Here is a 24996-nt window from a genome sequence, read left to right on the forward strand (position 1 = left end):
CACATGCAAGACTGTTATGTCTTCTTAGGGAATTGACCACTCTCTTCATTTTATAATGAACTGTTGTCCCTGATAATTTTCCTTTCTCTGAAATTTGCTCTGTCCAAAGTTAATATAGCTTTTCTGGCTTTCTTTTCATTAATATTAACATGGTATATCTTTATTCCTTTTACTTTTAATCTATCTGTGTCCTTATATTTAACTCAAGTTTCTTATAGGCAACATATAGTTGGGTCTTTTTTTTTTTAATCCACTATAGCAGTCTCTTTAATTGGTATATTTAGAAAATTATCATTTAAAGTGATTACTGGTAGTCAGATTAATATCTAGCATCTATGTTTCTCTTTTATACTTGTTGACCTTGCTTTTTTTCCCCCCTTTGGGTTTTTTTGTTTTGTTTTGTTTGTTTTTGTTTTGTTTTGTTTGGGTCTCTACTCTTTTTTTGCCTTTGTTTTAATTGTTTTGTAGATTCCTTTTCTTCTCCTTTCATAGCATATCAATTATACTTCTTTTTAAACTTTATTTTTCTAATTTTTGGCCCATGAATTTGCAGTATGCATTTATAATTAATCCAGGTCCACTTGTAAAGAACACTATGCCACTTCATGGGTAGTGCGAGAACATTATAAACAGTATTTTCAGGTCCTCCTTTCTATCCTTATAGCATGCTGATATTCATTTATTTCACTTACCCTACAACTAAAATCACTGAATACACTCTTGCTGTTATTATTTTGAGCAAACTGTTACCTGTTAGGTCAATTAATAAAAATAAAATATTTTATTTAATTTATTCTTCTCTAATATTTTTTATGTAGACTGTATTTCCTGACTGATATCATTTTCCTTCTCTAAAGAATTTAACTTTACTTGCAAGGCAGTAGAACTAGTGAAAAATTGTTTTAACATATGTTTGTCTGAGAAAATCCTTATTCTTTATTTTGATGGGTAATTTTATTGGGTACAAAATTCCAGGTTGGAGTCTTTTCTTTTTTTCTCTCTCTTTCGGTACTTCTGATATTTTTTATTTTGCTCTCTTTTTGTTTGCACGGTTTCTAAAGAGAGGTCTGATGTAATTCCTATCCCTGCTTCTCTCTAAGTAAGGTATTTGCCCTCATCCCCAACCCCCTGTGGATTCTTGCAAGATTTTCTCCTTGTCTTTGATTCTCTGCAATCATATGCCAAGGTGTAGACAAATGTTTGGTGTTCACAAGTCTTCTGGGATCTGTGGTTTGTTGTTTATTATTAATTTTGGAAAATTATCATTCATTATCACTTTAAATATTTCTTCTGTTATTTTGCTTCTCCTAGTATTTACATTATACATATTATACCTTTTGGAAGCATTTCACAGTTCTTGGACATTCTGTTCCATTTTTTTTTCCAGTCTTTTGTTTTTTTCCTTTGCATTTCAGATTTGGTAGTTTCAAATGACACATCTTCAAGCTCACTCATGCTTTCCTCTCCTATGTCCAGTCTATTGATGAGCCCTTCAAAGGTGTGTTTCATTTCTGTTAGAGTGTTTTTGTTTATTTCTAGCATTTACTTTTGATTATTTCTTAGAGTTCCCATCTCTCTGTTTATACTGTCCACCCATTCTTGCATATTGTCTACTTTTTACATTAGAGCCTTACCTTATTAATTATACCTGTATTAATTCCTTTCTTCATAATTCCAACATCTCTACCATATCTAAACCAGGTTCTGATGCTTGCTCTGTCTCTTCAATTTGTGTTTTTTGTCTTTTTTGACAGACTGACCTGACTGGGTAAAAGGAGTTGGGCCTTTACTGTGAGGTTTTATGTGCATCTGACTGGAGGTTAGGATATGTTTACTCTTTGCTGTAACTGTAGATATCAGTTATGATTTCCCTGTTATTTTTATTTTTGTCTTCCCTGTTGTCTTTGGGTTTCCAGGAGATTTATATCTAAACAAGGCCTGCAGTGTGCACTATTTTCCTTGTATTCCTCTGTCCTTACACAGAAGCCCTCCTCATGTGCTTGTAAGTTCTGGGGCTTATGATTAGGTCTCAGTGAGTCTTTAAGTGCCACGGGGTTGTATCCTTCATAATTACCTCTCAGGTTTTTTGGGTTTTTTGTTTGTTCGTTTGCTTATTTGTTTTTGTTTCCACTCATGAGATAAGACAGGAAAGCTAGAAGTTGCTGGAATTGCTTCTTTCCCTTTCCCCACCTGGAATGCTACTAGGAGCTGGAGTTAGGTATTTTCCTTTCTCCAGTCTTGTTAAACCCCAGTAAGTTACAGTCTCTTTAAGTCATTTGTCTTGAGGGAAGGTCTGCAGGAGAACAGAATGCTTTGGGTATATTTCAAAATGGCTACTTTTCCCGTTATTTGCCAAAATTTTGAGGGAATTTTCCTCTAGTTTTCAATATGAGAAACTGGTGGGTTTCCTAGAGGTCAAACTTACTAAAGTGTAGGGTCTCTTTAAGAATGTTTAACCTTAAAACCTTACTACAGTGGGCCTCCAGCCTTTCATCAGTTTCAGTCTGGGTTTTTCTACCCTGCTACTCGTTCCCACAGCATTTCTTTCCCTGGGCTTCTGCCTTGGTAAGCTGTGATTCTTTGTGTGCACCTATTATTCTTCCCAATTTGGGGGCCAGTGGTCATGATGGCTCGGTGACATCAAGTGTCTGATGGATCTAAGAAGAGTTGTTGATTTTCAGTTCAGCTGTTTTCTTGTTAGGACCAGTATGATGATTTCTGATCTATTTTATATGCCATACGGAGGACTGGGAGCCTGTGCTGTGTACAAGTAATGGATTTTTTAATCTTTCTCTACAACTCTAATTGCAGATTTGTAGAGGGTGGTCAGTAGTCCTACCCTACATTCACACATGGAGGAGAGTTTACAAAACATATGTGAGTGCGCTAAATTTTCATTAATATGGATAATGTTATTTCTCTTTTATTAAATAAGTTTAATGCCTATAACCTCTTCTTTTTGAAGGAAATTTCCCTTTTCATTACTTTGGATTTTTTTTCTTTCTTATATTATATAAATTTGAGTGTTTTCAAATGAAGCCATGAGAAGCTGTACACTGATAAGGACTAAGTGTAGTTCAGTTCCTTAATTTACCCTATCAGTGGTGATGAAAGAAAGACATCTAGCAGAATAGCTGAGAGTAACTGGGACCAAGTAAAGCTAAGGTTTCATCTTGCTGCTATATTTTGCCCACTAATTTCAATAAGTTAAATATATAATGAAATGAATAAAGTATTTCTGATACCTGGAAGTGCATTAGGAGACTCTAAGTCAGCACCAGCCTACCTTCTGTGTTGCCAAGCATTTGGAGATTGTGACTGGCTGCAGGAGAGGAACTTCAGGAAAATCTACTAATCTGGTTCTTGCAGTCTTTCATCAGGAAAACCTACATACTTGGGTATTGTCGAGATAGCTGCTCTCTGGTTTCCATACTATTCTGTAATTTAATCATTAACTCATATTTTCTATTACCTCATCATACCTTTTGTCAAATGTTTTCCTCCCAAGGCATGCTCACTCTAAATAAGTGCTGAGGAGTCTCCTCTCAAAAAAACATATATTTAATTGAATATTATTATAATATTTGTATTTAAATGACATATCATTTTATTCTATCTGTGTTTTGATTTAGTAAGTTCTCTTCAAGTTTTCCCCGCCCTATATCATAAGCAGTTAAAATTATATCATCCTTGACTATAATATAATCTTGATTTAATATCTAAACACTTTATTTTTATGTATGTTTTCTTCGAATCCATATTGTTTTATGATAAAAATCATGATAAAATGATTGTTTTTAATATATAATGTAATGTAATTATATTAATGGGTATGTGTCCAACCAGCATTTAGAATATCAGAATAGCAGTATCCAAAATTATTTGTTTAGCAGCTGATTTTAGAAGCTATTTCAAATAATAATTTAATATTGCAACATAAATTGGTTTTTAGTAAAATGTGTATAATCAAATATAAAATTTGAAACAAATTAAACTAAAATTATTTTTCAAGGATATTAGCCATTTTACTTTTTCAAAATAATAGATTTTTGAAAAATGATAATAAAAAATATTTTGCTGACAGTTATCACAAAAATTTTCTGTGAAGACAGAGAATATTATTTTCATTGAAAGACAGAAATAAATAATATTAACCTTTTGTAGGTTTCTCACTTGCCAAAAAAACAAAACAAAACAAACAAAAAAACCCCAGCATTATATGGAGCCATTAAATGGTCCTCCTATTTTTACCATTGGCCCTTGTGGCTACAGAAACACTGGACATAGCAATTATTCAGTTTAATGCACTGATAGTATTATAAATACATGTTACAATTGAAACAATCCATGAGATTGTCAAAAAGTTTCATTGGAGTTAAGTAGTGAATTAGTGAAGTTGATCAGAATGAATATGGACTGTAGTAGGTTGAAATATTGGGTACCATAGCTTGAAGCTAATTAGAGTTAATGCTCATGATGGGGCACAGGGGGAGGGAGAACAGGCAGGGGATGTCATGGTGGATTTAGGAGAAGCAGAGTAAAAGGAGCATGAGGGAGATGGAATTTGGCAAGAGCATGCTAGCTTAATTGAAGATTTAGATGACTGAAAGAGAAAAATGAAATGAAAAACAATAAAAATATATTAATAAAATACATTTATATTAAGGTTTTGAAAAAAAGCAAAAAGTATTGGGTGTGTCTTCATGTAATTTGGTTTTATGAATTGCTTTTTCTAGAAAAAGTTATAAAATAAAATAAAGCCATCCTCTTTTAAATCTTTAAATTGTAACTCAGGATTTATGAAGGAAAAAAAGAGATTATTTCAACTTAGTTTGACTTTATAAAGTTGTCCTTTTATCACATTGAATTGGAAGCTTCTTACCTTTTTAATTTTTTGAAAATAGGGGAAATTTGTATTTATTTGAGAGATAGGTACCCACCAGATCTTAGAGCTTTGGGATGAATGTTTGCTTATCTTGAGACTGGAAACACTCTGTTGACCCAAATTCCCTTCATACTGACTTTTAGTTAATTCATCTATTGAGGAATCAATGTAAAAAGGGCTTTTGCTTACAAAATGTGTGCTTTTTCATACCATTGATGTTAAATCTCACTTTTCAGGTTTCCAAATTTGGGGCAAGTTTTTCTGTTTTTCTTTCTCTATGATCATCTTGATGTGTTTTTAATTTTTTTTAAACTTCCATTAATAGCTGGATTCCTGACTTAGACTTTTTGTAACAGTGAATGTTACAGTTGTAATTGTAGTTGTACAGTAACATTGTAGTTGCTAACTACAGTTAGCAGCGTGCTAATTTCTGGCTTAGATAATTTGGAGGCTCTGGCTCTTGGGAGTATTTCTGGAATGCCATACAATATCATATCATTACGTGCAACAGAATGAGAGGTGTTATTTTCTGCTGATAGTATAAAATTTGAATGAACTTTTGAAGGATAAATTATCTTTAGGTATATTTTGATACCAAGAAAAAAATTGAGATAGTAGGATTTTTTAGTAGGAAGCAATGTTATTAGAAAAAAACACTGTTGCAATAGAAGAAAGTTACTATTATATGTTTTCTTTTCTCTGAGTCATATTTTTCCCATATAAAAGAAAGAGTTGTATAAGTGATTGCTAACATACATTACTATATGTGTGTGTATGTGTGTGTATAACTATCATTTCTAGGGAAATGATAACTGAAAGTTAGATACAGAAAGGAGTATAGAAAAATATGTTTACAACCTTGCCTGTTTTTGTTGTTTAAAATAAAGATTTTTTTTTTTTTTGGAGTGCATTAGGAAATGACATTTTTTGCTTTGTTTTGAATTTCTTTTTACTGTTCAAAAAGATTATTGGAACTTGGCCTGGTGATAGGTTTCAAAGCTAACTTTATTGCTATTTCACTTTTATGTGTTGAATCTGTTAGTCCTTGCATTTGAAAAGTCCTGGGTATTGATGTTAGTTAATTCAGGAAGATTCCCTGTTTGTCAGAATAGTAAGTATGTTCTGCACATTACTTTGGCTTTCGAAATGACTTGTATATGGTCATGTTTACTTACGATATGTGTTCTCTTCTTTTGAAACAGCCTTGGGGAAACGTGGTGCTTTAGCATGAGAGATTCTAGTTTTATAGCTTTCCAGCTCTTTTAGATTCTTAAGGTAGTTACAGGTTTTAGCCATGCCTACCATGATACATAGAAATTGACATGAAAAAAAAAAAACAAACAAAGATCTGACTGCTTAAAGAAAAAATAACTCACTCTCTAATCCCAGTTTGTACAAATAGAAAGTTATTATGGCTGAGGTGTCATGCTGTCCCATTGCCAGACTCCATTCTTCCATTAACAACCAGGATGCCCATATATCTCTAACATCCAAACCACAAAGAGTTGCTTTTTCTTTTTTTGCCCCCATTATTAGGTATATACCATTGAGGAATCTGGACTAAACATCCTTGTGTGGTCAGTGATTGGAAGTAAAAGAACTGGTTGGATGTATGGACATGTACCTCTCTCCAGTAGTAGTGCATTTAAAGTGGCATTTGAAGCTGATTTGGCAGGAAATGAGGACATCTTTATTGCCCTTGATGACATCACTTTCACCCCAGAATGTGTCTTTGGAGGTAAGTGATTTCCTTAGTAGATGGGAAGTGCAAGGATTGTTTTACTATCCAAATATAGAAGAACTGGGAATTCCTGATGAATAACATTTGTTTCCAGGTCTGAGACTATTCATATATTGAAGGAAGATCAGTATATGTTGTAGGAGGTAAAGTTTTCTGACCATAAGCCTAACCATCAAGTTTTCATGTTCTCTAAGCAACCAGATTACTGTGATTACAGTCCTTTAAGAGACAAAGGGGAAAGTTAGTTTCATTAGAGGAGCATTATTGTCTACTTTCTTTATTTCTAAAGGTTCACAAGACTTACACAAGATAAGGATTCTTCTGGTCACCTATCATCTTCCAAATTGTCTTTTCCATCCATATTAGCTTTTCCCCATTCCTTGGGCTATTTGCCTTCTCCTGACTGTTTCTACAGTACAATGTAGAATTCTTAGTCAAAACAAGAGTCTTGTCAATAACGCATTTTGTAAGAAATCATCCCCTTAACTGAAATCTGAATTTCTGCTATTTATGATGCTTCCGCTTGACTGGCTGTTTATTCTTTATAAAATCTTCAGATTTTCAGTGTTAAATAATAGGGTCATTGTCTTTCTGGCTACTCTATGCCTCATTCAAAATTTTATTTTTACAGAGTTATTTAAAAGTTTCTTCTTTTGGGGATGCCTCGCTGACTCAGTCTGTAGAACATGTGACTCTTGATCCCAGGGTTATAAGCTCAAGACCCACACTGAGTGTAGAGATTACTTAAAAAAAAAAATTAAAATTGTTTTTTTTTTTAATTTTCTTCTTTTTAAGACTACACATCTGGGTTCTTATCCTTCCAGTGATTTTTCTCTAGATCCTAAATCCTGGGCAATTTCAGCTTCCAGGTCACTCAGCCCATGTACAGTGTTGACCTTTTCAATTTCAGTTACTTTCATAAATATTCTTCCTTCATAACCAGCTCCCACACTGGATCTTATCATCCTGTCTGAAATTTTAAGGTTGAAAATTTCATCTGATCATCATATCCTCTACTTTCTGATTACTCCTCCAAAACCTGTTTTCAAACATCATTAATAAGAAAAAATGCAATTCTAGATTCTCAGTGCTTCCTGCTTTCTCCCATAAAACAGTTTCTTTATACTTTTTCCCCTAATAATCCCAGATCTAATGATCTAACATTTCAATTCCATTCTCAGTCAGCACTTTGAATTATTCTATGTCCAATTTTTTATTTTTTAGTAACCTTTCTAAAGGATTTTTATTCATTTGAGAGAGAGAGAGAGCACTAGCAGGGGGTGGGGAGCAGAGGGAGAGGGAGAAGCAGACTCTCCACCAAGCAGGGAGCCTGAAGCAGGGCTCAATCCCAGGACCCTGAGATCATGACATAAGCTGAAGGCAGACACTTAACTAACTGAGTCACCCAGGTGCCCCATGTCCAATTTTTTTAAAGATAAATTTGGGTTCTAATCATGTGCCAGGCATCTTGCTAAGTATGTTATATGTATTAACGCATTTATTTATTGGACTAACTCTGTAGGATAAATATAAATATCCAGGACATGTTCAGTCATAATGGCTTTATTGGTCTTTGAAATTGGGTTACTATAACCATTTGTATTTTCCAGGCTGCTGCTGATCATGTTCACTGGGACCACTAAATGTTTTGGTTTATCACCTTAGCTGCTGGTCAAGGGTCCTACACACATCTATTTCCCATTCCCTGGCACTGCTTCTCTACAATAATCCTCAAATCTCCCAGCTGTTCCCTTGAACATCCTTCACTCTGCCAATGTTCTTATATCCCTTGAATAGAAAATAACTCCCTTAAATATCAAACACCCTTAACCTCTTGTTTCTACCTCTAAATGTGCCTATATCCACAACCAAACTCTTTTTTATCACCATTTGTCTCAGGAAAAATCCTCTGTCTTTCAAGAGTAAATGTCCTCAGTCATTTCCACTCTTAGTTCCTCCCAGTCACTGTTCCATCAAAGTCTTCTCTGTCCTATATCTTCCATTTCTTTCCTTCCCCTACTTACTCTTAGCTCTTCTCATACACATGCAAACATACATATGTACATATGTATATATATACATACATATATACACACGAGTGCATTTATACATCACTTCCCACTAATTTGAGCTCCTCATGAGCAAGAGGAGCTTGTTTATTTCATCTCCAGAGTCTAACACAATGACTAGGAAATTTGGGCTGAAAAGTTACTATTATTCTAAATAATCATAATAACAATGATAACTGGTTGTGTGAACAGAGTTGCTAACATTTGCCTTAGTATAAGAAGGTTCTTGCCCACTATGTTATAGGACAGATTCTGCTTTTGAAGACAGTTAAAAACAAACAAACAAATGAATAAACAGTAAGATCTTTGGCATTAAACCATGTCTTCTTTCTGTAAGTTTCTATAAAAGAGGTGCCTCCAACCAAACCCACATCCAAAATCTAGAATCTTTAGGTATAGTTTTTACAGCAGTGCTTTGTGGTTGATTCAGGTAGATGTTTTTAGAAAATCATCAATTGAACCAGTGTTTCTCCAATGGGGGTATCAGGGCCCCCACAGTGACATGCCAGGAAGCATGCTCCATTGGATTCACTTGACGATCTGGGGAGAGAAGTTACATAAAGTGTTACGTGACATTTGGAGTAAACATGTACTGAGTGCTGGGGAGATGACAGCTGAACTAAAATTGTGGAGACATGAGTGACTGTGTCACTAAATAACTGTACAATTCTGAGAAAATCATTGTAACTCCTTAGACCATGTTTCTTCATCAGGGAGATGAAGTAGATGATCTCCTAAGTCCCTTCCAAATCATGCAGGGCTGGGTTTGTACAAGAGGATCAGGAAAGTGGAAGGAATGCATAGAGAGTGACGGAGAAAGGGAGAGAGTCCAGAGAGAAGGAGGCGGGGGGGGGGGCAGGTAGGGGGTAAGGCAGGGGTAAGGCAGACAGGGGAAAGCAGAGGTGACATTGCAGTTAGAGAAGGCTCCTCACTCTTCTGTGTGTTGGTGAACTTGAGCAGGACGGCCCTTTAGCCAGGTTAGTTGGGAATCTACTGTGTACTGTCCTGGATTTGGATTGGAAGGGCACTTACAAGCAGAAGTTGTGTGTGTGTGTGTGTGTGTGTGTGTGTGTGTGTGTGTGTGTGTGTGCTTTAACCCCTCCATTACCTTAGTCTAAACACACCTCAGGCAGCAGATTCTATAGATTTTGCCTCCCCCCGCTTTGCTTCCATTTTACTGTTCAAACTCTAGTTCAAGGCATCCTTATTAGTCATCAGAATCTCTGAAATGGCTGCATTACTGATTTATCTAATTTACTGACATGTAGCAAACTACCAAATTCATCTTCTAGGACCTATTATAGAGTAAGTTCCAGAAAAGTAGATCTGGCATCTTTCTTATTCAACACAATGACAATTTTTTTTTTTTTTTCCCCAAGGAACAGAATCTGACTTGGGTTAACTTAAGTAGAAACTAAGTTTGTTGAAAGGATTTTGGATAGTTCCAAAAATTAAATAGAATACTGAGAATCTAACTCAGAAAAACAAGTGGGAAGCAAGTGAGATGAAGTACATCAGAGGGTAAAACTGGCTAATTCCACTGTCTTTGAAAACTTGATTTGGAAACTGGTCTATCTACTCCCCTGTCATCACTCTGAATGATCTCTAACAGTCCCTGTGTCATTCTGTCAGAATAAAAATTGTTGGTTGGAAGCATACCCTTGACCAAGCCCATGCGTCAGGGTCCCTTAGGTTATGCTCTCATATCTAATCTCCACACCATCCAGGTCTGCATGATGGCCAGTTCTCTTTTTAATCATAATCAATCTTGAATACTCTGAAGCATATGGACCAAATTATAAAGTTAACCAAGAATAGTAAATTATCTGTCTGGACTCTAACAGAGAGAGGGGAAACAAAAGGGAAACTAATCAAAATACACAAATTCATACAAGTTATAAAGAAGAAGAAAAATGCTTATAGGCTCTCAATTACCTACTAAATAAGTTTCATATCCTTTAGTACAACTCTTGTCTTATCTATCTCTGTCTATGAAATAATACCTCAAAATAGTACCCCCTGCCTCTATCCAACTATGCCCATAGTCTTCCACCTCCATGACTTTGGACCCACTACTTCTGTGGCTGGGAACGCCCTGCCCTTTACCTCCTCTTGTGTAAATGCTTTTGTACGTTGAAGGGCAGAGCAAAACCACCTTTTTCACGAATTTATCCTTGATACTCCCCACAGGAAGCCAAACTCTGTTGCAGATTCTCTTAGCTCGACGTTTACAGCTCTCCTATAATATAGTTTACATGGTGTTTTGTGATATTCATGGCTTATTTTCTGTCTTTTTTTTTTGGTCCATGTTAAAAAATCACCATTGTCATTATCTTGTTCTGTGTGTGTGTGTGTGTGTGTGTGTGTGTGTGTTTTAATTTTAGTGAGAATGAGTGATCTTTAACTTTTAAGTTGAGAAAAATCTAAAATAAATTCCAAGTCAGCACATGATACAGAATAGATATTCATTTTATATCAGAAGTGATATAGTAATTATAGATAAATTATTTAAAACATGATTTTAATGTATGGTTCATTTTTATAATTTTGATTCCGTGAGTGAATCATGAGCCTAATTTTAAAATGAGTGGTGATGATTACCAAAAAAGCTGAAAGAAAATGGTAACCAGTCAACCCCAGTTCACTTTTGGCTTAGAGGATATTATTAGACTTTAAATCTATTACTGTGGGTTATGAAGCTCTCACAGTTTATCAAAGGATGGGATAATTCCTTTTTACTCAAGGAGGGGACATTACATTTAAAGGAAAAACAAAACAAAACACAAGAACCAGAAAATGGCATTAAAAACTAATACCAGGCAGACTTATGCCAACAAGACCTGGGTTCCCCCTTGCCTATGTTTGGAGAAGCTTGCATGTTATACTATGAGATGGTTCTTACTTGATTTCTTACTTACTATCAGGCTGGAAGGAATTTTGTTAAATTAGGGGGAAAGTTCCAAATGAAAACCATGAAAAACTCAGTCCCGTTATGAACCATACTCTGTTAGGCTGGCTGGACTTGACAAGTGTCTCCCTCTGAACCTGAAGATAAACCACAGATTACTGTTCTAACTCTGTCTTAAAGGTGAATGCTTTTACGTGAGCACTGATATTAGCATATAAACATACATATTTCTGTATGTATGGCATATAATATACATAATATATATTTTAAATAAGAGATATTTTAATGTATAAGTAGTATAACATCTATATAAAACAAAACATGGTGTAGTAATATAGCCATTTCTCTACCATATGAAAGCAGTAATCAACTCCTAAATTCCTAGTCATGTTTGGAAATTATCATAACCTTTGCTAAATCCTTTCTTTTCAATCAGAAATAGGGCCAACTGTTTTACCAGGCCAAGTGTGTCTGAGACATTCTGGGAGTTTTTCATTGCCAAGGTCAATCTGGCTCTGTTTTGTTCTCTTGGGTTATTAGAGTCTACTTTTATCATGGCTTCCCTAATTCCCTGGAACACATATGTTGTTACCTAGAAAACATCCAGACTTTATGAAAACAAGTTGTTTTGTTTGTTGCCTAAGAAATAGAATAAAAAAGTGACACTGCTTCACTAAACACACACACACACACACACACACACACACACACACACACACACAAATTTTTAAGAAGATTTTTTTTTTTAATAAAAAATCAAGTGACTTCAACAATTCTCATAACGGTTTTTCTGATAACATCTTATTGGCCTGTGACAACATTTTACCCAGAAATGACTGGTTACTCTTTCTGGGAATAGTTGGAAGTGACAGAAACAGAAAACAACAAAAACAAATAAAACACAACTTTCATGGCTTAACGAAGAATAAATGGGTTCATACATATGAGTTATTTTCACTAACATAAACTTGCTCAAAACAGAAAACATGAGGTTAGGGAAATAACCAGGTTTTGGTAAAAACAGCTCTAAAGAAATGATAGCTGGGTTGTTTCTGCCAGGTGGAGCAAATGATTGGTCAATTAGGAGGTAAGTCCAAGTTCTAGAATATCCTGACTTTGCTGTTTGCCCCTTCTGGTCTTTCTGATTGTAATATAATTAACATAATGTTAGTCTTTCCTTCTGTAGAATCCCATATGGGGCAAGATAACCCAATATACTTCAAAGTAATCACTTTTAATCATTTCATCAGAGAGGGAAAAATAAATCTTAAAAATTATGTGGTTTTTTAAATAATAATAATCACATACAATACTCTGAGCTTAGAGGTGAGCTACTGATTAATATTTCTCAAAAGTTAATATTGATTAAATTAAACATAACTCTATTTTTCTCTGTCTCCAGCGCCAGTGCCCTATTAACTGGAAGTGATGGTATCACAGCCATTTTTTTTTCAGGTTGGGTCATAGAAGTAGTCAAGACACTATAGATGAGAGATCTCTGAAAAACCACCATAGAGTTCTATTTGACCCCTGAGTGGTCTTCTCTACCACCTGCCTCAGTAAATCATCTATCTGTCCTTTGGCCTTCCTAAGACACGTACAGCAGGTGTTTCTTAAGTGTGTATGAAATTGAACAATCTTCTCTCTCTGCAGATCGCTTAAAACTCTTTAGATTCCCTTCAGTGCCTGTATTTCTGTGTGTGATGGAGAGATAGCTTCCCACTCTCCATCTCAAGCCTTCGATGCTTAGACAAAAATCTAATAATTGATTGGTGCCAAAATACTCAAAATTTCTGTGAGTAAAAGCTTGCCAACAACATTTTCATTCCTGGTCCCTTCCCAGCCATTAAAGAGTATAATACCATCATATCTGAAATGTTCATTATTTCCTCTGCAGTTACAGTTTTGAGAGGGAGGACATGGGTGAGGCTGAGTCAGGCATCAGGACAGTGGTACTCAGCCCTGAAGGACAGTGGATTTAATCCTGTAAGGCATTGGAGAACCACTTTTTGAGCAGGAGTCTTCCTTTGGGGAATGTAACCTGGAAGCAATATGAAGCATGAATTTAAAAAGGAATGTATTTAATAATAATGGCCCTAAAATTAGAAGTCAAGAGTTCAGCATTTGGGGGATTTTTTTTTTTTTTTGAAACTATTCAATAAAGTTGCAGTTAATGTGGACCAGAGCTACCAAGTGAATAACAGCAGTCAGTTAGGTCAAGTGCGCAACCTGGTCCAACACGGAGCATAACTAAGGCCGCACCAGCGTAGATATGTCCGACCGGGAACTGCCACACCATCTGGAAATGATAAAATAGGAATGAATCTGTTAATCCGCTAGGGTCTGTCTGGGTTCCAGGCTTCATGACAAGAAAGAAATGACCAGCAACATTTTATATACGTTCCCACATTCACACACGTTTTAGATTATTTGAGGTTAGTTGATGGCAGAAAATTCTTCATTTATGCAATCTCAGCCATTGACATTACCGTCACTGTTTTTCCTTTAGGAAGGAGTTGGCCATGATTGTGGCAAACATTGATGTGGAGTAAAAGTAAAAAAGTAAAAAACTCTTTGGGGGCCTCTGAAAAAGGTCCTGTTTCCTCAACTCTTGATGTTCCCTAAATGTATTCGTGATTTTCTTTTAAGTGTGTGACCTCCATATGAGCTGGGGGGGGAGCGGAGACTAGGGCAGTAGAGTCCTCACCCCTCTACAGCCTTGTGTGCGCTTCCCTTCTGTTGCCCACCATCCCCCACCGCCTTCTCCTCCCCCCCATTCTGTCACTAGCGAAGAGCTCTGTGCTTTCAAACCACCCACGGATGTGCGCGAGTACGTGCGTGCATACGGGTGAACACACGGTATTTGCACAAATGCACATATACACATTATACGTATGTCTGTATACATTTTGAAATTCTTTCAGCTTTCTTCTGTATTTATTATAGCTTAGCCTTGAGTGGCCGCAGCTCTTCCCTTTGAAAATAATGATGCCTTTCTGTTTGGCGTCTGTTCTCAGGCTCTTATCAGCTTCCATGCTGGATCCAACTTCTGGAAGCTTTTAGATTCCCCTCACTTTGGTCTCTTCTGTCAGACTTTTGACGTTTCTCGTTTGCGTAGCCCTTCTGACAAGCCGCGTAAGCCCTCCTGACTTCTCACATACTCTGCAGGCGCCCCAGACGTCTCTGTGTGCCCCCTACTGTTCTGTTTCTCTTTAGTCCAAACAGAGGTCACATTCCATTTTTCCAGGAATATTTAAGCTATTAGATATGGAAATTAAAGTAGATCAAAATGATTCTCTTAGGACTCCAAATTAGAGATAACCATTATTAATGAAAAAAGAAATGAATATTTTTATACTTTATGAAGGGTCCTTCAGGAAATAGGAAACATAAAATTATAACTCAAAATAGCCTCAAACCAAGAGTTCTAAAGAATTCAAATTAAATATATACGTGTGTGTGTGCGCGTGTGCGTGTGTGTGTGTATATATAAATATATATATGTATATACATTTTACCCTCCTATAATCTTATAATGTTTTGTGATGTTTCTGAGTATTGTTCATGAGATGTGTGCCAGAGACAATTACCCATTTATAACCGATATATTTTACAGTGAGCATTTTACCACTTATGTCATTGAGTATGGCAATTTTTGGCAACAGTTTACTTCCTGCTCTTTAAAACTGAACTTCCTTGTGCATATATTTTTCCTTTCAAAACAGGCAATCAATTTTGCCTTCACTAAGCATATTAATCATAAAGATAAAAATCTATCTGATTATCCTTGGGGCTCTAGGCTCTTATTGAATTTATATGAAAATCATAAGAATGTTTCACTGTGTTTCACTGTAAATCATCAGTATGAAGTAGTTTTTATTGGTATGAGAAAGATATTTCAACTGCTTCCCAAACTGAGTGACCAAGGAAATTCGACATCCTGTAGGACAAAAGAAAGACCCCAAAATATCAGGAATTATAACTGTGTGTAGAGCATAGAATGAAGCAGACTGTGGTGTTCAGAACAATGTCTTAGTTACTGGGAATATGAATGTTAGTTAAACAGGGTCAGTTCCCCTTTATCCCAGGTGTTTTGTTTCTGTTTTTTCTACCGTATCCTGAGATTTATTGCAAAACCAAAAGGGCAGATTTATTCGTATAGAAAGCGTTATCTGTCGAAGTCCTTAATGTAAAATCCCATAAACCTTCTGAAGCAATCGGTAAAAAGCCATAGTGTCCATGTGAATGTATGATAGCTTTAGTTGATAAATTATAGATTTACTAAAATACATGGGAAGGTTATTTTTGAGAGAACTTCTCGGTTTCTATTTTTCTGGTCTACCCTGCTTCATGGCTAATTAAATCAATGGACATAGTCATTTAGTCAGTGCATTTGTTATTTTTTCCATTTTGGTTATTTCACTGCATATTATCAAGGAAAGTAAAACTACTATTATAAACCATTCCCTTATCATTCATCCGTTTAAGAAATATTGAGCCCACACTTCATGTGTGCTCCTTTGGACATTAAGATGTCACTGTATTATCAAACGAAGGTTGAAACTTCTCCACCTGTGGCTTGGATTGTCCAGACTCCATGTGAAATAACCACTCTGAGCAAAAACCCGGCAGAGACGTGGCAAGTAGGCGGTTGCAGTGACGCAGCTGCCCTTTCTTGCTGGTGCTAGAATAGCTTCCATGGTGGGATTTTTCTGCTGTTTTCAGAACCACTCTTGTCAAAACAAATGGCCATACAAATCCCCTGTACTCTAAAGCAGCATGTCTTAACCTGTTTTCTGCTGAAACACACCAAAGTGAATGCCCGTGTGCTTCCTGCACTCCTCATGCCGCACAGACAAGAGGGCGGTGACTTAGGCATACTTTGTGATGCCGGCTGTACACCCCCACTTCGTCTCCCCTGGAGGAATCATCCTTGGCGGGAGGTAGCGCGGGAGCATAGCTTTACTGTTGGGATAACCTTGCAAGGTGTCTTACATTTGAATTACAGAGAGTAAATCAGTTGCAGACTGCAGCAGGAGACACACCTCATTATTGATCTCAGCATCGGTTAGACTTGGAATTCATTTGAGACACTTTACCCTACAGCTAATATGAGATTGTGTGTGTGTGTGTGTGTGTGTGTGTGTGTGTGTATGCATGCATGTGCACATGCACCAGGCTTGCCCACCTGCCTCTGGCTTCCTCCTGCCCCAACCTCGGGTCCACCCAATACCTCCCATCAGATACAGCCTGAGAGGTGGTGACTTAACAACAAGAACCTTTAAGTTTAACAGCAAATCATATTGTTAAAATGAATCCACCATTTTCCTGGTGTCTTTTTTCCTGCTCCTGTCCCTCCCTGTCACAGTCTCCACCATATGAGCAACCTTCTCTCTCTCCTACTTCCTTACACTTTCTCTATGCTGACGGAGCCCTTCGGGGTATACGGAAAGGACACTGTGAGCCCTGAATGTGCTATTTCAGCTCACCTTCCTGGCGGAGGTCTTAGTTCTGCTCGGGCCACGTTGTTATGCTCTCCCACAAAGGCACGTCCTCATGCAGTGAACAGCAACGCGCATTTCCAACCGAGCGTGCTAGGCTTGGGACTGATCTGGCACTTGTTCCCTTGTGTGTTCACTGACCTCGCACTTTAGTTCTCCTGGTTTTAAACACCCTGCCTAAGCGGCTCACTGGGCCTGGTAAGTAATGGGTCAGTGTGCTTAGCCTGTGCACTCTATATTTTTCATCATATTGTGTACTTTATTTTTTATTAAGATTTTATTGATTGATTGATTGATTGATTGGAGAGAGACAGAGAGTGCACATGGGGGAGGAGCAGAGGGAGAGGGACAAGCAGACTCAGTGCTTAGTGTGGAGCCCCACACAGGGCTCAATCCCACAACCCTGAGATCATGACCTGAGCTAAAAATCAGACGTTGAACACTTAACCGACTGAGCCACCCAGGTGCCCCGAAAGCATTGTGTACTTTAAGTGTTGAATTTCAGAAGGGATCTGGAGAAGCTAGAACGTAGAAATTTCAGAAGCAACACATCAAATATGAGTTACAGGCTAGCATACAGTGCTCGCTTCGGCAGCGCATATACAGGCTAGCATACAGATTCTGAGGTTATATTGTTGCTGCTTTCTCTTAGACAATGCTTTCTTGTTGTGTTCTCACAAGGTGGAAGGACCAAGAGTTATTTTTATGTTCATGGGGGCTCTACCCTCATGAGCTAATCACCTCTGGAAGGCCCCACCCCCAGATTTCATCACATTTCAGCGTATGAAACTGGAGGGGAACACAAACATTCAGTCTGTGGCATGACGCGTAGCCACTATTACAGTGTCATACAGAAGAATTTCTCCGCTCTAAAGTCCCCTGTGTGCCACTCATTTATCTCTTCTTCCCCCCAACCCCTGGCAACCTGAGCATTTTCCTGTCTCCACAGTTTTCCATTTTCCAGAATATCATATAGTTAGAATCTGGCAATACTTAGCCTTTTCAGATTGACTATTTTTTTTTTTCATTCAGTAATCTGTGTTTAAGATGGTGTTGAGAATACTCTGGTTATAAAAAAGAACAATTAATACTGTTCATTTTTTACAGGATTGTATGACAAAGATATCACCTGTAATGATTAGCTGACTCCACGGGTGACACCCAAGAATAAATACATTTATTAAAATTTTAGGAACACTTTCTTAACTTCTCGAAGGGATTGTGCGGCAGAACGCGTTGAATTCAGAAGATAAATTTGCCACGTCTTCTCAGAGTGCTCATTTCATTTGAATACCTGGAGGAAGTTTTTTATATTAGAAAAAAGCACGGATATATTCTGTAGTAGAATAGAGAATTTTCATTAGATAAAACAAGAGACTTAAGAGAAATGCTGAGCGTGTGGAGAACTGCTTCTGGCTAAGAGCCTATTTAGACTCCCCTAGGGATGCAAGTTCGTGTTCCTCTTGCATCAGAAATACTTCAGTGGAAAATTTAAGAAGTGATTCAGAGGAATTCGGTTTAAAACAAGATACATTTTGGTGGTTAGAGAGTATCTTAGGTCGGGTTCCCAGGGAAGTGGACCCCGAGGCACAGATTCCTATGCAGAAAGCTGACTAGAAATCCTCCCAGCAGCAAGCCCCGTGAAGCAAAGGGAGTGGGACTGGGCAGAGGGACAGTAGGGGGCGAGGCAGGTGCGGTAGGGGCCTCCGCCCATGTCACCGGGCTCTGGAACCGCACTGGCCCTTTCAGAGATGTCCCTCACTGAGGCACAGGTCCTGGGCCATTTTATGCCTAGTCAGTGAATGGAGCTGTTCCCGGGAGGGAAGTTCCCGGGGCTGGACTCAGCTGTGAGCTGTCTGAAAACCTCCCAACACCTATGGGATAGAACGCCTTGATCTTGGTCGAGGAACCTGGGCTGCCCAAGACAGAGTCCGCAAAAGCTATCACAAGCCCACCAACTTCCTTGTAAAGAAGGACCTAGAACAAGTGAGTTCTGTATACCTTTTCCTGTAAAGAATTCTAAAACAATGGAATTGCTACCTCCCAATGAAAGAGATTATTTTATATTTGTGTATCCAATGTAAAGAAAAATGTAAAGGAACACACACATACCCTTCTGAACAGGAGAGAAGTATAAGGAATTTGTTCCTTTCTTGGAATATGGAAAATTAATTCCTTCATGTTTTTTTTTCAGTTCATAAAGATAAAAGTTCAATGCATAAAATATTTTAGAAAAAAATCAAATTAAGAATGTCTGCCGTTCCTTAAATGTGAGATTAATCTAATGGGTGTGTGAGAGTGTGTGTGTGTGTGTGTGTGTGTGTAAAGGTATAAAAACTTAAATCCATTTCTTTCTAAGTTCGAGTTTCTGATGTACTCGTGGGAGCATACAACTCTCTGCTGCTCTGACCTGTCAGTCGTTACGTAAGAACAAGGTAGCAGTGTCTCCAGTTCAATATGCTGGTTTCCATGGAAGGTTCCCTCACATATATGGCTTTCCCCGCAGAATTTGAGTCTAAATATATCCCAGATATATTACCACTAGTGAGTGAATCAGGGGGAAGAGGAAGTGTCAGATTTTGTTTTTGTTTTTTTTCTTAATAAATTCACATCACCATCCTAATGCATAAAACAAATTAGTCTTATATATGTTATATAATTAATTAAATTCTTACATAATCTCACATATATTACATATAATATATAATCTACATCTTATATATAATTATGTAATTATAATTATATCATATATCTTTTTTTCATTTTATTTTTATTTCTTTTCAGTGTTCCAGAATTCATTGTTTATGCAGCATACCCAGTGCTCCATGCAATATATGCCCTCCATAATACCCACCACCAGGGTCACCCAACCTCCCGCCCCCTCCCTTTCAAAACCCTCAGTTTGTTTCTCAGAGTCCATAGTCTCTCATGGTTTGTCTCCCCCTCCAATTTCTCCCAACTCACTCCTCTTCTCCATCCCCCAATGTCCTCTGTATTATTCCTTATGCTCCACAAGTGAAATCATATGATAATTGACTCTCTCTGCTTGACTTATTTCACTCAGCATAATCTCTTCCAGTCCCATCCATGTTGATACAAAAGTTGGGTATTCATCCTTTCTGATGGAGGCATAATACTCCATTGTATAATACTCCATTGGGCCATATCTTCTTTATCCATTCATCTGTTGAAGGGCATCTTGGATCTTTCCACGGTTTGGTGACTGTGGCCATTGCTGCTATGAACATTTGGGTACAGATGGCCCTTCTTTTCACTACATCTGTATCATTGGGGTAAATACCCAGTAGTGCAAATGCAGGGTCATAGGGAAGCTCTATTTTTAATTTCTTAAGGAATCTCCACACTGTTTTCCCAAGTGGCTGCACCAACTTGCATTCCTACCAACAGTGTAAGAGGGTTCCCCTTTCTCCACATCCTCTCCAACACTTGTTGTTTACTGTCTTGTTAATTTTGGCCATTCTAACTGGTGTAAGGTGATATCTCAATGTGGTTTTGATTTGAATCTCCCTGATGGCTAATGATGATGAACATTTTTTCATGTGTCTGTTAGCCATTTGTATGTCTTCTTTGGAGAAGTGTCTGTTCATGTCTTCTGCTTTGTAGTAAAGTTGAATTCAGGCAATATGATGCCCCCAGTTTTGTTTTTCTTTTTCAACATTTTGTTAGCAATGTGGGGTCTCTTCTGGTTCCATACAAATTATAGGATTGTTTGTTCCAGGTCTTTGAAAAATGCCAGTGAAATTTTGATTAGGATGGCATTGAAAGTATAGATAACTCTAGGCAGTATAGACATTTTAACAATATTTATTCTTCCTATCCATGAGCATGGAACGGTCTTCCATCTTTTTGTGTCTTTGTTCAATTTCTTTCATGAGTGTTCTGTAGTTTCTCGAGTACAGATTCTTTACCTCTTTGGTTAGGTTTATTCCCAGGTATCTTATGGTTCTTGGTGCTCTAGTAGATGGAATTGATTATCTCATTTCCCTTTCTATATTTTTATTGTTAGTGTATAAGAAAGCAACTGATCTCTGTACATTGATTTTGTATCCTGCCATATTACTGAATTGCTGTATGAGTTCTAGTAGTTTAGGTTGTGGAGTCTTTTGGGTTTTCCATATAAAGTATCATGTCATCTGCAAAGAGAAAGTTTGACTTCTTCCTTGCCAATTTGAATACCTTTTATTTCTTTTTGTTGTCTGATTGCTATTGCTAGGACTTCTAGTACTATTTTGAACAATAGTGGAGAGTGGACATCCTTGTCATGTTCCTGATCCCATGTATACGTGGGAGCATATAACTCTCTATGCTGCTCTGACCTGTCAGTGGTTAAATAAGAACAAAGTAGCAGTGTCTCCAGTTCAATATGCTGGTTTCCATGGAAGGTTCCCTTAAATATATGGCTTTCCCCACAGAGTTTGAGTCTAAATATATCCTAGATATATCACCACTAGTGAGTGAATCAGGGGGAAGAGGAAGTGTCAGATTTTGGTTTTTTTTTTTAATAAATCACATCACCATCTTAATGCATAAAACAAATTATTCTTATATAACTATATAATTAATTACCATTCTTACATAATCTCACATATATTACATATATAATCTACATCTTATATATAATTATGTAATTTTTATATCATATATCTTCTATATAAGATATAATATACAATCTTACATATAATTTAAATAATTTATGAGTAAAAGTTGTTTTAAAATGTAAAGAACACAAAACTATTCCTGAACTGGTCCCCACTATTATGTATTTTTTTCTCTCTTAATATACTGATGAGTCACCCATCAACAACTGTCAGAGACAGTATGAAGTGTAAGGACCATTCTACTAATAATGTTCCAGCAAATTAGTGCACTTATGTATATTTTCATGTATTTCTGACCTCTGGAAATTGCAGCAAGTCAACAGTCTTTTTTCATGCTTTAGGTTTTGACCGAGAGCTGATTTTAACCATTTCTGCAGAATAGTTTCATGTGCTAATAATTTATTAAACTAGTATTATGTCTTTGGACACTTAAAATTTATGGGCCGCCAGGTCCTCATTTGTAAAAGAAGTCAATTTGGGTTTGAACCACATTATTTTCAGGATGCCTGCTAGTGCAGTATCTTGCCATCCAGTATGATTTTGTTGGCACTTTACATATGGTAGCACGTGACCTTTGAGGTGTCATCAAGACCCAGGGGCAGAGACGAGTGTGATAGAGCCATGGCGGAGGTCTGCCTCTGTGGCCCTGTCCTGACCAGGGTCTCAGGAGCCAAATTTCCCACGTGGAGCCAAAAAATGTTTATAAACTTTCAACTGGTAGAATGACAATTCCCTTCACAAAATTTGAAAATTGTGAATGCAGCTTTCCAAAATGCTTACCTGACTGCATAAAATATCTTTACTCTCCAGGAAGATCTGATTTAGTGGTCAAATTTAAGACTGATGAACCAAAATTTCTTCTTCAATTTGAAAGTGTCCTTTTTTTAAGAATGTTGTTTCTGAAGTTAAGAAGAGACATCTCTAATAGTATCTGGATGTTTTGTAGAGCTCCTGTCATTCCTAATGGAAGATTAATTTACTTAAATTACCATAATTTTTCATTTTTACCCAGGAATAAATGTATCCTATAATGTTTCAACAATGGACAGAGCGATAATTCTCCTAATACGGAAATGACTTGCTTTCTGTTTAGGTCCTATGGCACCCCGGCCATCACCCTGTGAAGCCAATCAATTTTCTTGTATCTACACACTCCAGTGTGTCCCTCTCTCGGGGAAATGTAACGGTCAGGAAGATTGCAGAGATGGCTCTGACGAAATGGATTGTTCTCTCAGCCCCTCTCCTCAGCGCTGTGGTAAAATGGAGTTCCAGTGCTCGCGCGACGAGTGTATCCCATCCCTCCTGCTATGCGATGGAGTGCCCGACTGTCACTTTAATGAAGATGAATCCAGCTGCTGTGAGTTATTTTCACTAACTCGGTGTGCCAGGGGAGAAATGCAGTTTGGAAATTATAAAGAGAGCTTGATGGGTGAAACAAAGTTCTCTAGAGTCTTACCGTGATTTTCTCATCAGTAACATAGTTGCTTGTATTACGTTGCTAAACAAAGCATGTGGGCCTTGCTTAGCATTTTTTAAATTAACTTATAATGTATTATTTATATTATTATATTATATATATAATTATATATATAATTATATAATTATATATATTATATATAAATTATATATATAAATTATATATTATATATAAAATATATATAAATTATATATAAAATATATATATAAATTATATATTATATATAAAATATATATAAATTATATATATAATATATAAATTATATTATATATATATATAATTATATTATTATTGTTCCAGGGGTATAGATCTGCGATTTATTCAGTCTTACATAGCACCCAGCACTCACCACAACACATACCCTCCCCACCGTCCATCACCCAGTCACTCAATCCCCCCAAAACCCCCTTCCCTCCAGCAACCCTTGGTTTGTTTCCTGAGATTAAGAGTCTTTTACGGTTTGTCTCCCTCTGTTGTTTCATCTTATTTCATTTTTTCCTCTCTTCCCCTATGACCCTCTGTCTGTTTCTCAAATTCCTCAAATCAGTGAGATCATGTGATAATTGTCTTTCTCTGATTGACTTATTTGACTTAGCACAATACCCTCTAGTTCCATCCATGTTGTTGCAAATAGCAAGATTTCATTTCTTGATGGCTGCATACTATTTCATCGTATATTTATACCACATCTTCTTTATCCATTCATCTGTCGATGGGCATCTGGACTCTTTCCATACTTTGGCTATTGTGGACATTGCTGCTCTAAACATTCAGGTGCACGTGCCCCTTCGGATCACTACGTTTGTATCTTTGGGGTAAATACCCAGTAGTGCAATTTCTGGGTCATAGGATAGCTCTATTTTCAACTTTTTGAAGAGCCTCCATACTGTTTTCCAGAGTAGCTGCACCAGCTTGCATTCCCATGAAGAGTATAGGAGGGTTCCCCTTTCTCCGCATCCTCGCCAACATCTGTCATTTCCCAACTTGTTAATTTTAGCCATTCTGACTGGTGTGAGGTGGTATCTCATTGGGGTTTTGATTTGTATTTCCCTGATGCCAAGTGATATGGCTATTGTCCACAATAGCTAAACTATGGAAAGGGTCGAGATGTCCATCGACAGATGAATGGATAAATAGTGCCATATGAGCACTATTTCATGTGTCTGTTGGCCATTTGGATGTCTTCTTCTTTTTTTTTTTATTTGGATGTCTTCTTTATGGATATGTCTGTTATGTCTTCTGCCCATTTCTTGATTGGAGTATTTGCTCTTTGGGTGTTGAGTTTAAGTTCTTTATAGATTTTTGATTTTTGGATACTATCTTTTATCTGATATGTCATTTGCAAATATCTTCTCCCATTCTGTCAGCTGTCTTTTGGTTTTACTATTTCCTTTGCTGTGTTACTTAGCATTTCTGGAAACATTCTGTTTGTAGTCACACTAATCTCTGTTAAACTTACCTGATTTCCTTTTTTATTTACATCTGAGCCATTCATGTGGAGGATGCGCCTATGTATTTTTTATCTTTTTTGTTGTTGCTATTACCGTGTGTCACCATGCAAAATTGTTACAGTATTGTGGACTACATTTCTTATGCTGTACTTTTCATCCCCATGACTTAACTTATTTTTTAACTGGAAGCTTATACCTCTTAATCCCCTTGACTGCTTTTGTTCACCCCACAACCCCTCTCCCTTCTGTCAGCCACCAGTTTGTTCTCTGTGTTTGTGATTCTGTTTCGGTTTTTGCTTGTTTTTAAGATTACCCATAGGAGTGAAAACATATGGTACATGTCCT

The 24996-nt window shown here is 37.0% G+C and overlaps 1 protein-coding gene across 1 annotated transcript in view; it reads left to right on the forward strand.

Moving 5' to 3' along the window:
• MALRD1 (MAM and LDL receptor class A domain containing 1) overlaps positions 1-24996 on the forward strand; it is a gene marked incomplete at its 5' end in the record, with an annotated part of 744051 nt that overhangs the window by 578249 nt on the left and 140806 nt on the right. Inside the window, 2 exons of the mRNA XM_080810106.1 lie at positions 6422-6623; positions 22817-23080. Of these exons, the coding sequence (XP_080666232.1) occupies positions 6422-6623; positions 22817-23080 (466 nt within the window). The remainder of the gene's footprint in view (positions 1-6421; positions 6624-22816; positions 23081-24996) is intronic.

This window comes from Martes martes (genome assembly GCF_963455335.1).
Source record: "Martes martes genome assembly, chromosome: 8".
In the NCBI taxonomy this organism is placed as follows: domain Eukaryota; kingdom Metazoa; phylum Chordata; class Mammalia; order Carnivora; family Mustelidae; genus Martes; species Martes martes.